At 38.4% G+C, this 15189-nt stretch overlaps 1 protein-coding gene across 1 annotated transcript in view; it reads left to right on the top strand.

Moving 5' to 3' along the window:
* Positions 1 to 15189, top strand: part of Tmtc2 (transmembrane O-mannosyltransferase targeting cadherins 2) — a 356378-nt gene that overhangs the window by 231746 nt on the left and 109443 nt on the right. The window contains exon 8 of the mRNA XM_051206397.1: positions 9347 to 9468. Coding sequence (XP_051062354.1) covers positions 9347 to 9468 — 122 coding nt within the window. The remainder of the gene's footprint in view (positions 1 to 9346; positions 9469 to 15189) is intronic.

The following is a 15189-nucleotide window of genomic DNA, read 5'->3' as shown; positions in this document are numbered from 1 at the left end:
ATACAAGTGATTTAGTCCATTTCATTTTGGTAATACAGCTTGGAGTACGAGAGGACAAGGCTTACAATCTAGTCAGTGCAGTCTGTAATCACTGTTTGAATAATTAGAATCACTTAAAACATCTCTTTGCTATTCTGACTGGAACGACCAAATAAATAAGAACAACTCAGCTTTAGACTCTCCAGTGTGGTCCTGGGGTCACCCTTGCCATACGTGCTCACAATTTCCATCCCTCTTAGCGTGCATCTTAGTAACACGTCTTGTGCATTTATCATCTAGGAGAAAGTGTGTGGCTTTTCCCATCAACTTCCCGGTCATGCCTCTGTATTTTACAATTAGCCATTGGTTTTGTCAATAGTGTTTAGAACATCTTCTGCTGATTCCAGTTTTGTGTTATATATTCTCCTCTTTGTTTTAAATCTCAGATGCAAAGAACATTATTATTACTATTTTACCCTCAGGCCTCATGTAACAGTTTTCTAGCAGAGAGGAACCTTTTAATTTTCCACTTCTAAAAGTAGACCTTCAGATATGAGAGTTGCATCTCCAGTTGTATTGGGGTATTCACAGGGCGGTGAAGAAATGGCAATGAATTGAAAATACAGTTAATTTGGTAGAGAAATTTTGGGTACAGAACATTTGTGCAAAGGTTCGAATTCTGTTTCTGAGCAGGTAACTTGAGGGATGAAAGACTTCAGTGTTATAATAGCTCTCAGTGATCATTCGACTGTTACTTACCTAAAAATCCCAAAGCCTCCAAAGGAGGGTCGTGTTAGACCTGCTGGTGACAAATGGCAAACTTTGTCTCTTATATTTTCCTGAAATTTGTAAGTTATGTACCGTATGTTAGTTCATACGGTAGAATTTATATATAATGTTCATTTCCTGCTTATCCTCCCGAATAGTGTGTTTTTAACTTCATTGAAAAAAATCTATGGGTTATAGTCTAATTTCTCTCCCCACCCCCTTGCTTATCACTTTCTCTGTCACCCTACCACGTTGCTTAATCTATTCAGAGATTATGCAGATTGATAACTTCCTATGATGCTTTGCATGCTTCATAGGCTGTGACTGGTTTTTCCTAAGTGGGATTTCTCAGCATGGTAGGCATGCTGAATGTGGGGAGCTATTTTCAACTGTAGGAGATTTGAACTCTCTCCCTTTTGACTGTTCATCTTCTCCTGCTACCTGTTTTCCTGTATTTTATTCGGGAGATGTTTCTCGTGATTGATTCCATGGGCACTCTTGAGAAATCTGTACATTAGTCCTAAATATTTAGTTATAATTATATACTCTATGGGATTAGGTATTAATCTCTGTAACTCCCTAAATAATATTCTAATTTTTAAGACAAATAAAGGCCAGTGAAGATTTGAAAGATGTGAAAATTTTCCTGAGGATGTCAACTACCAACAAAATAGGAGAAGTCATAAACTTTTGGCTGTGTATCAATACAATAAATTCATAAAATTTATGAACACAAAACTACAGATGTTCATTTCTCATGTTACTACAGGAGTTTAAGTTTTACTTTTTATTTTCTGCTGGACATAGCATCCATGTTATTTACTATGGTTTCAGCCCTCAACTTGGTAGGCATTATTCTATATACTACAAAGGGCAGCATCCAGTTCAGCTTCATTAAATAGGTAATATATTTTGTTTAAAGTTTCAATTAGACACAGGGACAGTAAGATATATAGTCCCCCTGGGGAGTCCAAACACTTGAATGTCAATAGTGTGTCTGCTTAAGGATCTTGCTTAGGTCTCAATATCACTTGCTTTCCTGGAAATATGATATGAGACAGTTGATTATATTTCATTGCTATTAAAACCACAGAAGCCCACCTGTTTCATTAATTCATACTTTTGCAAGTTTGTGGTAAAGAAAAAGAATGATGCTCATTTATTTTGAAAAATCAAATTATAAGGAAATGAATACACTCAAATTAATACCTAATTATATTCTTTGTATTCTGTGATTTCTAAAAAAGGAAAGAGAATGTGCTTTGTTTGCAAAATCAGTTTTCTGACATATCAGTGGAAGTAAATGAGAAGAAAGTATAGTTTTAAATTTTTGCAGAATAATTGTTTTACCCAGTGGTAAATGCAGGTCTGACTGCTCACAAACTGAAGCACTATTTTAACTGCAAAAGTCATTACATTTTCAAAATCTGGGCATTCTAAGAGCTGCAGAGTGTGATGACACTTTTCTAGATGGAGACCCAGTGTGTGGAAGAGGTGTGTATGAGTGTGTGTGTGTGTGTGTGTGTGTGTGTGTGTAAGAGAGAGAGAGAGAGAGAGAGAGAGAGAGCCCATCGTGAAAACTCAGATCAAAGAAATGAGAAGCTCATGTTGCATGCGTTTAGAGTATGTGTCTGCCAAGACAGAAATAAGGGTTACTTACCTTTCCTCACCAATAAGAGTATGTCAAAAGCAGAACAAGCATTCTAATAACTTGTCTGTGAGTAGAAAGCTTCAGAAAGAAAAGCCCACAGATCTAAGGGAAAGTATCTATTTGCTGAGGTTTGGTGAAGCTAGGAGAGCCATATAGAAACAGTTTAGACAGATGGATCAGAATCAATGTGTTACATCCTTAGTGGGTTTTGGTGGTGTTTTGTTTGTTTGTTTGTTTTGTTTTTTGTGCAGTTCCTTCCATCTACTTGATATGGAACAGGCATTCTCTGGGGGTGAGGGTCGTCAAGGATCACAGGAGAATAGAGAGCTTGGCCTTTCTAAGCATATCTCTTACTTGTTTCTGGGAAGAAGCTGTTGTCAGTTTTTGAGCCATGTGAGGGAAGGCTGGTTTTTCTGTGGATTAGGGAGTCAGAGGCAGAGGGTCGGCTCTATGGAGAAAGTCAGGAAGACCAGGCTTCTGAGGTCTGCTCAGTCTCTCCCGTGGAAACTTCAACACTCATAAACCTCAATGGTAGTCATAAGAGTAAAGGTTAAAATAAAACACATTACTAATTCTCCGTATGATGTGTGTGTATATTTATGTATGGTTTTACCAATATGTTGTAAAAAAGTTGCTTCTTACAGAAAAATCTCTGACTTTCCAATTGATCTTTTATTTTATTTTTCTTTGAGTTCCAGTTTTATCAAAATGGATAGAGACCATTCCCTTATTCACAAAGAGTAATGACAGCAAGTAGAATGAGCTGGGTTTTGCTCCATTCAGTAACTTGTTGTGACATGTTAATTATGGAACATTTGGGGGGCGGTTATTGTTAAATCTTATTCTTAAGTAATAAATTAAAAAAACCTTTTCCCTATATCATAGTAATTAATACAAACACAATAATACATATTATCAATAAATGTTACTTGTTTCAGGAATATACAGTAAGCACATGTCTTTAAAATTCCTTTTTAAATTTTTAAAATATTTTATGATACCCTTCAGGCCATAGGAGAATCCTTTCTCATTATCTTGAGGTTATTATAACCCTGTTTCTCAACTGTCATTGCATGTATTAACTCTTCCTGTGCTAGTGCACATTTTATTTTCCTTTTTGTCCTGGTGTAAATCTTGTTTTGTTTTAAAACACTAGTAAGCATCCCTTTTGTGTTTTCTTTTCTTTATTTCTTCTTTTTCTTTGTCTTCGTCTTCGTCTTTGTCTTCTTTTTCATTTTGGTATTTCAGTACTGCATAATTCCAAAGGGGACTGTATTCTGAAGGGCAGGATTTTCACCTCCCTCAACACATAAGGAACTCACACAACACACACACACACACACACACACACACACTCCTTGATTTTTGAAGGTTCTGAGCATTGGCTTGGATTGGCCTGGATCCAATAGAATTGATTGTTTTTGTGATTTATTTCCTGAGAGTAGAAAGGAAATTGATTAATCTGAAGAACACCAGGAGCTCTAGCTGGAAGAAGAGAAATATTGACACAGGGTCTTGGCTTCTTTCCAAGTTCAATTTTGACGGCACATCACAGGTTTCCTGTATTTAACCTCATGCTACAAATTAGAACCTTTAAAAAATTTTTTTTCTAAAGTTTAGCCCATGTCTTGATGATTAGGCAAACCGAATGTAATACACACTCAGTTCTACCCCCAACCTCTCCCATACCGCCTGTATATTTTCTTTGATGAAAAACTACTTTTCAGGATTTAACAGTTCTCTTAAATTTAATACTGTTAGTTCCATGTTTAACCTGTTCGGATGACCCCTTAGTCTGAAACCTGGAAATGTTTGATTATACTCTCAAGTCCTTTATTACAGTCTCAACTATTAAATATATTGTCAGAAAGTAAGGAATTTGGAATCATGTGATTATTTTTTTTCCTTGCTAGTTGCAATAGCCATTGAGAGTGTTTCCAGTAAGGGCTATCCTATCTGGGTCATTTAGACTATGTTGTTTTTATATGAATAAGTTTGGGGGAAAGTTCAGATGAAAATAGTCACAAACACCAGTCATGAAGATTGACAGTTAAGATGTGGCATAAATACATTAAAAATGATAACCAGATTTCCTTCCCTTCTATTGTTACTTCTGACATTGAAGTAAAAACTGAAAAATCAGAGCTGGTAAGATGTCTCAGTGGTTAAAAACACTGGCTATTCTTCCAGAGGACCTGGGTTCAATTCCCAGCACCCACATAGCTCCTCAAAATGAACTGTCATTGCATTTCCAGGGGAGCCAATGTCATGGTATGAAGAGATGCATCCAAGCACCACACACACACACACACACACACACACACACACACACACACACACATTAACAAATGAAATAAAAACCCTGAAAATGAATACCACCTAATCTTGTCAGGTAGTTTCCACTGATGGCATATAATTCTATTTCATCACAGATTCTGAGAAGAAATAAATAAATAAATAAATAAATAATAAATAAATAAATAAATAAATAAATAAATAAAAGGAATTTCTTGGAATTTTCCTTGCTCTGACATAGCAAAGCAAAAAAAAAAAAAAAAAAAAAAAAAAAAAAAAAAAGTAACACTTAGCTCCAAATTGATATATAACACGATTATTCATCAGATGTTAGTTGGGTATGATTTGGAATCAGAGATCTAGACTTAGGTGGATTACACATGCTAACACTATATTATGTAAAGGGTTATTGTAGTCTACACTGGGTAACCTAAGTTTATCTGTAAGATAGCAAATTTTTTTTAAAGGCCTTTAATAATTACATTGGTGTTGAACAATAGGAAATCACTTTTGTTACAAGTGACCACAAGAGTTGTACAGTATCGGCAAGAGCCTGGCCAGAATCTTAATCATTTATCCACCTTCTTCCTGGAATCCTTACTTGTAAGTAGCAGTTGCCAAATAATTTGAAACAGGAATCGGTGAGCTCTAGACCGTGACGTCACTGATAACCCAATTTGTCTACCTTAAGAAGTTAGACTTTGCCTGGGTTGTTTAGAAATGAGGCTGGTTAGGAGGAGTGACATTATCTGTTCTACATATGAGACTGTCTTATCTCTTTCTGAAGCCAGCCTAGAGACATCTAAATCCCTTCTGTCTGCAGTGGAATCAGAAGGAAGTGTGGGTAATGAACTCCATCAGTACACCACACAGACAATCTTATTCTCAGTTCCTCTATTATGTCATTGTTTGGTTGCTTGTTTGTTTTTTCTTTTCTTTTTTTAATGAGAAGGAAAATAGTCATTGTTGCTTCTTTTCTCCTGGGCACTATAAACAATTTTCCCCCATTGTTGTCAGTTAAAATTTATAGGTCTAAAGAATATGACTCATCCCTCCTGTAACCAGTCCGTTTTCTACCACCTCTATTTCTCTATTGAATTTCCTGAACGTTCTTTCTTGGGGCCATTGTCTTTCAGCTGTTCTTATAATTTCAACATTTCTATCAAGCTTACAAGCGTATGCATGGACCACTCCCTTACTAGGGAAAATCCTCTCCTGGTGCTTTTCACAGTTATTTTATCTCATTTGTAGTTACTTTCTTTTTTTTTTTTTTTTTTTTTTTTTTTTTTTTTATCCAATTTGTATACCATGGTTATAGGGGGAAGAGAGAGGATTTTTTTTTAAGCTTTATCGTGCGTGTATATGTGTATGTGTGTATGTGTGTACACGTGTGTGCACACATGCTCACAGGTACACACAGCAGGGACTGAATTCTCTGGAAATGGAGTTATAGGCATTTGTGAGTCACTCACCATGGGTGCTTAGCACTGAAGGTTGCTCCTCTGGAAGAGCAGTAAGAACTGTTAACCTGTGTGTTCTGTCTAGCCCAAAGCAGAGAAAACTCTTACCTTTTCCTCTGAGTTTGGTACTATTTAAAAACAAAAAATCCTTGACCATGTTCTTTAAGGCCTGAGTCATAGTCACCTTTGTAAAAACAAGACTGGTGTTAAGTATAAGGCTGCTGTAATCTGAAGACATTCATAGGAGGCAGTCAATAAGTAATAAACGTGACTGCTTGCTTGATGAAATAGAAAACATTGGCTGTTGGGCTTTTCAGCCACTAAGATTACTTAATTAATAATGTATTTATTTTTGTCATTTTATGTGTATGTGTGCTATGTCTGCATGTATGTCTGTGTACCTTGTTCTTGTAGTGGGTCCCCTGGGACTGGAGTTATAGACAGTTTTTGGTGGTTGAACTTGAACCCAGACCCTTTGCAAGAACAGTGAGTTCTTTTAAGAGCTAAGCTATCTCTCTCGCCTGGGCTATAATTACTAATTGTCCTTTACTAATCATTCATCACCTATGAGGTGTTCCTCCATAAATATCCATGTTCATTTGAGAGGAAACTGTAAAACTGTAACCTTGCCCCTGCCAATGATGTAGCAAGTATTTGTTTGTTGCATAAGTGTTAATTGAGTTACTATATTTGAACACATCTAATTTAATCCTTAATTTTCTTGCATTTAGGTTTTGCATCTTTTTTTATTTATTTATTTTTTTTTAACATCGGCTGTAGACACTGCATGTGTGGGCATGTGTGTGTATGTTCGAGTTTACTGTAGTAGACCAAGTGTTCCTTATATGCCATACATTTCTCTGTTAAGAATTAAATAACCTATGTGTATAAAGAAGCTGTTTTCTTTTTCTTTCCTTTTCTTCTCTTTTCTTTTGGTTTTTTGAGACAGGATTTCTCAGCCTGTCCAGGGACTCACTCTGTAGAACAGGCTGGCCTGAACTCACAGTGATCGCCTGCCTCCGGCTTCTAAGTGTTGGGCTAAAAGGCATGCACCACCACACCTGGCTATGAAGAAGCATTTTTAAGTTCACCATAGTTTATTATTGCTCATCTTTATTCTTTTAATTCAATTCATGAGCCTAAGGCAAGGGAATGAACCTGCTGGCTAATGTATTACAGATAGAAAATAATTTTCCATTAACAAGAAGGGTTTGTTTTCTCCCAAGTTTGCTTATCCGGTACTAGCTGTGGAGGGCAGGTAGTCCTAGGTTTAAGTGTGAATTTCCCAGTTGTATATTTATTTTACTTCTCTGTTTTTAGTTTCTTTAAGCTGTAAAGCCCAGTAGTGGCATTCTTTTATGGTCAGTGAGAGGGATCCTTAAAACTGCAGAGTAGGTTTTGTCTACAGACCTGCCATGGCCAGTTGGTTAAGAGTCCTTGATGAGACTAACTTTGAAGAGAATTGTCCATGCTCGGATGTGTAGACTAAGGACCAAGTGAATGTAGTTTAGACATTTGCCAGCCTGCTCGATGGCACACAAACTGTAATCCCAGCACTTGGGAGAACAGAGCTAGGAGAACGTTGGTTCCAGTCCAGAATAGGCTACACACAGAGAGAGAGAAACAGCCTTCCTGAAGCTTAAAAAACAAGGTCATTGTTTCAGAAGCTTGAGAAACTGCAGCAAAATCCTTTATAGATGCCACTACTACTGAAAACATTCCAACATCTTCTAATCTAGGCTCTGGTGTGGGTGTCACATGACTTAATCTCGTCAATCTCAAATAACAGCATGTTAAAACTTCATGGTTCCAAACCTCAAGCATTTCCAAGTCATCACTTGCATCCTAGTTGGTTTTAAGAACTGCTGTTAAAACTGGAAACAGATAGGATTAGGTACATGCACACAGTCTTTGCATATTGCTTGACGGCAAGGCTTTTTAATAACCAACCACCTAAAGGGCATTCAAAGGTCAAGAGCCAATTCAATTTATGAGACCCATTTGTCATGAAAGCAGTGTGCAAAAAAGCCACCAAACAGCAGGGTGGAGAAGGAAAGAACGTGTTTCTTTTTCATAAGGAGTGGAGTTCTTCTCTTGAATTAAAGACGCATAACTGATGTGGCTAACACGTTTAAGGGAGCCCCTGACTGTGCTTCTCAATGGAAATGGTGATATGATTATGGGTCATTGTAAAAGTGTGCTTGGTAATAAAGTAAGTTACTAGTCTCTCCTGTTCTCTGAAACTGGTCAGCATCTACGTTTGCCATTACTATTAAAGTTATATTATTTAACTTAATTATGTAAGTTATCTTAAAGTGCAATTTTTCTACCTATTGAGTATTTTTTATACTCTAGCATAAAGGAGCTAGAGATGATAATAAGAAAACCACTTAGTAGTTTTAGATTTATTTATCCTTTTCCCCCCTTCCTGCTTGGTTGTTAGCTATGACTTTTAGTAGCTGAAAAATAAAAGCTAACGCCTGAAAGGCCCTGCATTTATGTTGTGAGTGTAAAAAAGTGGCCTCACTTGTTAATCGTCATGTTTTAATTGATTTTTCCAAATGACACTGGTAAATTTTATTCACTTTTATCAGCATTAAAAATGCTGAAGAAAACTGAACACTAGCCACATAGATTTTGTTGAGAGAAATTCTTGCTGTAACCCAGCATAACCTCTAATTTGTAATCCTCCTGCCTCGGCCTCCTCAGTGCTAAGATTGCAGGGTTGTACCTGGCCTAGCAGCAGTGTTTAATGTAGGCGACTCCACAAAAGCTCCTAAACACATACCCACTACAGTTTTAATGGTGGTGAATGATCTGTATTTGGGATTTTCATGTTTAAAACCCAAAGCTATTCTATATAACTTCCTTTTTTTTTTTTTTTCCTTCTCTTTTTCTTGCATTTGTTTTCGTGTGCATACGGAGGTCAGAGGGCAGCTTGTGAGAATGAGGACCCCTTCCCCCATATGGGGATCTGTGATCATGCTGAGATTGTCACGTTTCACAACATTTCTCTCTAGCGTGGCCCATTATGTATGTATAGATCATGCTGTTGAAGTCATGTCAGATATGTGTCCTTTATGACTGATGAGTCCCCACTGCTGAAATTCCAAGCTCTTCTGCTCATTGTCTTAGTGTGCACGGACATGCGAGAATTGCAGCACCCATGTGACTTTGGTGATTCTCTCTCCAGGTGAAGCATACATGCGGCTAAGCAAGCTTCCAGAAGCTGAGCATTGGTACACGGAATCATTGAGATCCAAGACTGACCACATCCCTGCTCACCTCACCTACGGGAAACTGCTCGCTTTAACAGTAAGCATCTGCCTTTCAGTCTTCAGAAACTGATCTTTTTCCTATGGGAGTAGCGTGAAGTACTGATTCTGAACCAGTGAATCAGTTCATCAGTGATAATGATATTGTTACAGACCTAAGCAGACAAGGGAGAAAAGCAAACCTCTAGGTCAGTCCTATAAGACATGAGGTGTAGTGACCCTCCGTGTATCAGCCAGACAATCATAAATGGAGAACCTCGATTGTATTGTTACCTATTCATGTTGTCTAAATAGTAACGTTTGTATGATTAATATGTTCCGCAAAACCACTGTTAGCATCAAACTGGCTGGGAGTAGGATTAAGGCCCATTTTTATCAAGTTATGGCCAGATGAAACATTTTGTGTTTTACAAGGCTAGAGAACTCAGGGGTTGAGAGCATTGACTGCTCTTCTAGAAGTCCTGTGTTCAATCCCCAGCAATCACATTGCAGTTCACAACCTTCTATAATGAGATCTGACTCCCTCTTCTGGTGTGCAGGCAAACAGGCAGACAGAATGCTATTTACATAATAATCAGTCAATCACTTTTTGAATTCCTTCTAGCAAAAGGCAGTCTATAAGAGACTTACAGACTTTTGGGGAATTTGGCAATTCTTAGACCTTGAAGAAATTAAGAAAAACAAACAAACAAAAACCCAAAACAAAATCTCTACTTAGGACTTCTGTTGCAAGTATTCTTCAAAAACAAAACAAACAAACAAAAGAAAAACAAAAAAACCCCACAAACCTAGGATTACCATATGTGCAAAACAAACACACAAACAAAACAATAACAACAAATGGTAGGCACAACTTGTGATGACTTGGGGGTTCAAATAAGGTGGATTCTAATGTTGGTAAGGATAAAGAAAGGATGATTAATTTCAAGAAATAAAAATGTGGAGAAAGTTATTACCTGCAGCAGGTACAAAGCAATGTTGTCCTCAAGCATTGTGATTGTACTGGGGATGCTCTACGCATTCATATGAGAAAGTAAAGCATTTTGTGGGCAAACACATTTCTAAACATACTCATTTTAAAGCCACTGCTTGGGAAGAAAATATCAGAGATAAATCTGAGGGCAAGCTGTGCTCAAGTTCATGGAGCTCAAATGACATACAGAAATTCTTGGACATGGTCAACCTGCACCATAAAGCTGATTAAAAAAAAAAAAAAAAGATGACTCTAAAGTCTGGCATAATGGTACACACCTTCAATCTCAGCACTTGGAGGCAGAGGTGGATGGATCTATGTGAGTTCAAGACTAGCCTGATCTACAAAGAAAGCTCCAGGACGGTCAGGGCTTCATAATAGATGCTGTCTGAAACAAACAAACAGACAGACAGACAAACAAACAAACAAACAAGCACAAAAACATTAAGAAGAATGGCTCTGGCAAACTTTTCATTATACATTCTTAGCTGACTGAAGGAAATTGACACTTTGAAGGCATTTACCCCTAACGTTGCCTGTACCCACTGATTGGATTATTTTATATTTTGATGTGTTCATTATATATTTTGGAGGAACTAGCTCAAACCCACACAGGCTGACCTCCAGGACTCCAGTCAGAGAGGGAGGAGGGAACACATGAGCAAGGGAGAACAGGGTCATGATGGAGAAATCCAGAGACAGCTGAACCAAGCTTATGGAAACTCATGAACTCTAGACCAACAGCTGAGGAGCCTCCATGGGACCGAGCTCGGCCCTCCATATGCGGGAGACAGCTGTGAAGTTGGGCTACTGAGGGACCCCTGGCAGTAGGACCAGGATCTATCCTGGATGCATGAGCTGGCTTGTTGGAGCCCATTTCCTATAAGGGAATGCCATGCTCAGCCTTAATGCAACGGAAAGGGGGCTTGGTCCTACCCCAACTTAATGTGCAAGGCTTTGTGAACTCACCTTTAGGAGGAGTGGATCCAGGGTGGAATGTGGGGAATGGGAGGAGGGATGATAGGAAGAACTGTGGTTAGAATGTAAAATGAAATAAAAAAGAAAAAAAGAAGAAAGAAAAGATTAACTATCAAGTTAAAATAAAGTTTGTTCTGTGTTGACAACAATGAAAAATCAGTTTGTTTCAAAGACTTCTGGAGAAGAACATGGACCAGGGGCATCCTGCATAGTGTAGGGCTGTTAAAGGCTGTGCAGCAGGGTAATAATTTGCATCATATAACCGTAGGAGTTGGGCTTTTCCTGTGTGCACACAAATGCTAGGAACCAGTATCCTGCTCTAAGGCAAGAACAGAGGCTTTGATGATAAAGCAGATGAGTAACAGGTCTGTGGTGCAAGTACAGCTCATACAGTTTACCAAGGACATTTCATCTAAGTTCCCTTCCCACGGAAATCCATGTGTCCCTCTTAGGGTCTTCCTTGTTACCTGGCTTCTCTGGAGCTGAGGATTGTAGTCTGGTTATCCTTTGCTTTACGTGTGATATCCACTTATGAGTGAGTACGGGCCCCGTTTGTCTTTCTGAGTCTGGGTTACCTTACTCAGGATGGTCTTTTCCAGTTCTATCCATTTGCCTCCAGATTTCATGCTGTCATTGTTTCTTACAGTTGAATAATACTCCGTTATGTAAATTATCATATTTTCTTTATCCATTCTTTGGTTGAGGGGCGTCTAGGTTGTTTCCAGGTTCTGGATATTACTAATAATGCAGCTATGAACATTGTTGAGCAAGTGTCACTTTTGGGGTGTTAGGATGTGTAGTGTTTCTCAGCTACGCTACACAATATCAGCAGCACGCCTTGACGTCCTCTCTTCTCATACCCCATTTCCCTCATCTCGTCCCTTTGAAGAATTCATTGAATTTCCATCCATAGAAACACAGTCTTATGGGGGAAAATATTTCCCTGCATCTACATTAAGAGGCACTCTGTAAATGGCTACAGTGAGAAGTATGAAAGCTTCCGTTAACTCACTTATAGCTTTGGGTGGTCAGCATTGGACCATCAGTCCTATGATGAAAAACAAATTGGTATGATGAAAAGTCCGAAGAATGTTATGAAAGAATGGTTTTCTTTGGTAGAGATGGTAACATAACATACAGCATTTATGGTTATCGAAAGAATATAAATGCCGAGAGAAGAAAATGCCAAGTGATTCCAGGCAGAAACTATGGCAGAACTGTTTTCATTTGAAGGAGGAGATATCTCCAAAACTACAAGTACAGAAGCAGGGAAACAAACGTGTAAAAGAAGACATTTAGAACTTCTGAGATTTCCATACAGCATACCCACAGATGTATTGAACTTGAGATTTTTCAAAGAACACTCTCAAAAAGGCCTGTATCTGCCTAAATGGTCAGACAGAAATGGCCATATTTCTATACATAGTGCTGATGTGCCTAGCTAGTGTATCTATATGTGCCTACCCAGTATATCTATATGTGCCTACCCAGTATATCTATACTGGATATAGAGAGCATGTGTCTTGTTCAGTTAGATTTTTCAATTCAGAGAACTTCAGGCTTTCTTTCCCAAAATACATTTTAGCATGCTGCTTTAAAAGATTTCGCTTCACAGAAACATGTTGAAAAGAATGAAAAGGCTTGCGTGTTACAGCCCTAAATTTTGAAATTTCCTTCAAGTAAGACTTTTATAGCTTCCTTCTTGATGATTAGGTGAGATGCAGACTTGGGTGGAATGGCTTAATCATCGAGCCAAATCCCAGGGCTATCTTCAATGGTTTCTTCTAAATTAAAAGTTTGGCAGATTCTGAGTCCAGTGTGTTACATCTGACCAATTACAGGTTTCCTGGCCTTCTAATACACCTCTGAACTGGCAAGGTGGAAAATGCCACACGTTGGGACTTCTGAGATTTTTATGTGTTCTGTTAAACAGAGCTGGCTACCAGTCCCCGGAGAAGTGGAAATGGAATGATGTGTCTCCTGATTGTGTCAAAAGTCATCAAGGGTCAAGGGTGGAAAACTGTCTGGCAACAGTATCATGGCAAGACTGTAAATTATGATTTCATGTTAGAATCCTGCTTTATGAGGAAATGAGGGAAATTTGGTGATTGCTACTTTGATTATATTGGGTGGACTGAGTCAGTTGGAACAGTGTTTTTCTCACGCGCACATACACACACGCACGCACACACACACACACACACACACACACACACACACACACACACACATGCACGTTTCTTTGACAAGCCCTGCTCAAAGGGATTTAAGCTTTCCCAGCATGCTTTTGCACCTCCTATAGACCATGTGCATTTTATTCTTCTGCAGAAAAGAAAAGAAAAGAAAAAGGGAAAGGAAAGACATCTATCGGCTTTTGATGCCTGCTGAATTGTATTTCCTTTGTAAAGTCTGCCCAGAATTTCTCAAGCGGTTGTAATCTTTATCTTTTAGTTCTTGATCATCTTTAGCTCCCCCCCCCTCTATTTTTGTAGCATCCCTTGGTAATTGAATGATGAAGAAACATGTGTCTCTCTATTGAAAGTAGACATAGAACAGGGACTCTGATCTTTTTATTGTATGGTATTTCTACATTTACTGTCTTGGCTGTGTTTGGTCCACACATGCACTTAGATGTATTGTTCACCGTGAGCATCACATTCGTTCTCATGGATTAATTGGATGAGAGCGGCATGATTACAGAGTACACACTCGAATAATCTTCTGAAGCACTCGAAGGGAAGAGGTGATATTAGACAGAGACCCATCACTGGAGTCCTGTGCTGGATATTATTCCTTTATTTTTAATTTTCTTTTATCTCATAAGCCTTTTTTCTTGAAATAAACTTTGAGCACATCTTTTCCCTTCCTCAACTCCCCTCAGATCCATCCCCCCCCCCATTCCTATGTACCCAACTTCGTGCTTGAGCTGTCTCTGTCTCCAAACAAAAATAGAGCAGGGAAAACAACAACAAATAACAAATCAAAGCAGACAAGCAAACTGAAAAAGAAAATCAGCAAGACAAAAAAGCGAAACCAGACCAAAATAAAAGCACATACAAATCAAAGCAAAGCATGCAGTCTGTTTAGTGTTGCCCAACTACTGCTGGGCACAAGGCCTGCCCTGAGGTGTAGTTGATATAACCATTGACATTCCATTGGAGAAAATTGTTATTTTTATTTTCCTTTCCCACCATGAGCCAATTGCAAATGGCTTCTTCGTTAGGGGAGGGGCTGTGTCCGCTCCCCCCTCTCCATGCTTGGATGTTGTCTGGTTTGAACCTGTGCAGTTGGTGTGTATGCTGCTGCTATCTCCGAGTTCCTGTGGCTCTCAGGCCTCTTGTGTCTTGGAAGATACTGCTTCTGGGAATCCATCCCTTTGTCTTTTCTCTTATGTTGATTCCCTAGCCTAGAGGAGCGGGGAATTACAGAGATCTTCTGTGCAGGACAGAATGCTTCAAAGTCAAACTTTCTGTATGCTGTGCAGCCATAGATCACTTTGTCAACTACAGTTTGCTGCCAAAGAAGCTCCTGTGATGAGGGCTGAGCAATGATCTACTTATAGTTATAACGGTGTATGATTAGGCATCATTTTATTGTTATGTACCTTTAGGACAGGTTATTTCTTGACTATTCTTAGAGACAGTCATTCCATTTTGTGTATGGGGAACCTGAGCATCCAAGATTTAATTAACATGCCCTAAAAGTCATTTAGTGATTAGTACAATGAAATACAACTATAAGGCTTTATTAATTTCAATTTTAAGTGGATTTTCCTATTGATATGCTATTTTTAACTAATTAAAGCGTCTC

Source organism: Phodopus roborovskii, unplaced genomic scaffold (genome assembly GCF_943737965.1).
Source record: "Phodopus roborovskii unplaced genomic scaffold, PHOROB, whole genome shotgun sequence".
Classification (NCBI taxonomy): domain Eukaryota; kingdom Metazoa; phylum Chordata; class Mammalia; order Rodentia; family Cricetidae; genus Phodopus; species Phodopus roborovskii.
The sequence above is the reverse complement of the archived record's forward strand: the minus strand, read 5'-3'. Positions and strand labels throughout refer to the sequence as shown.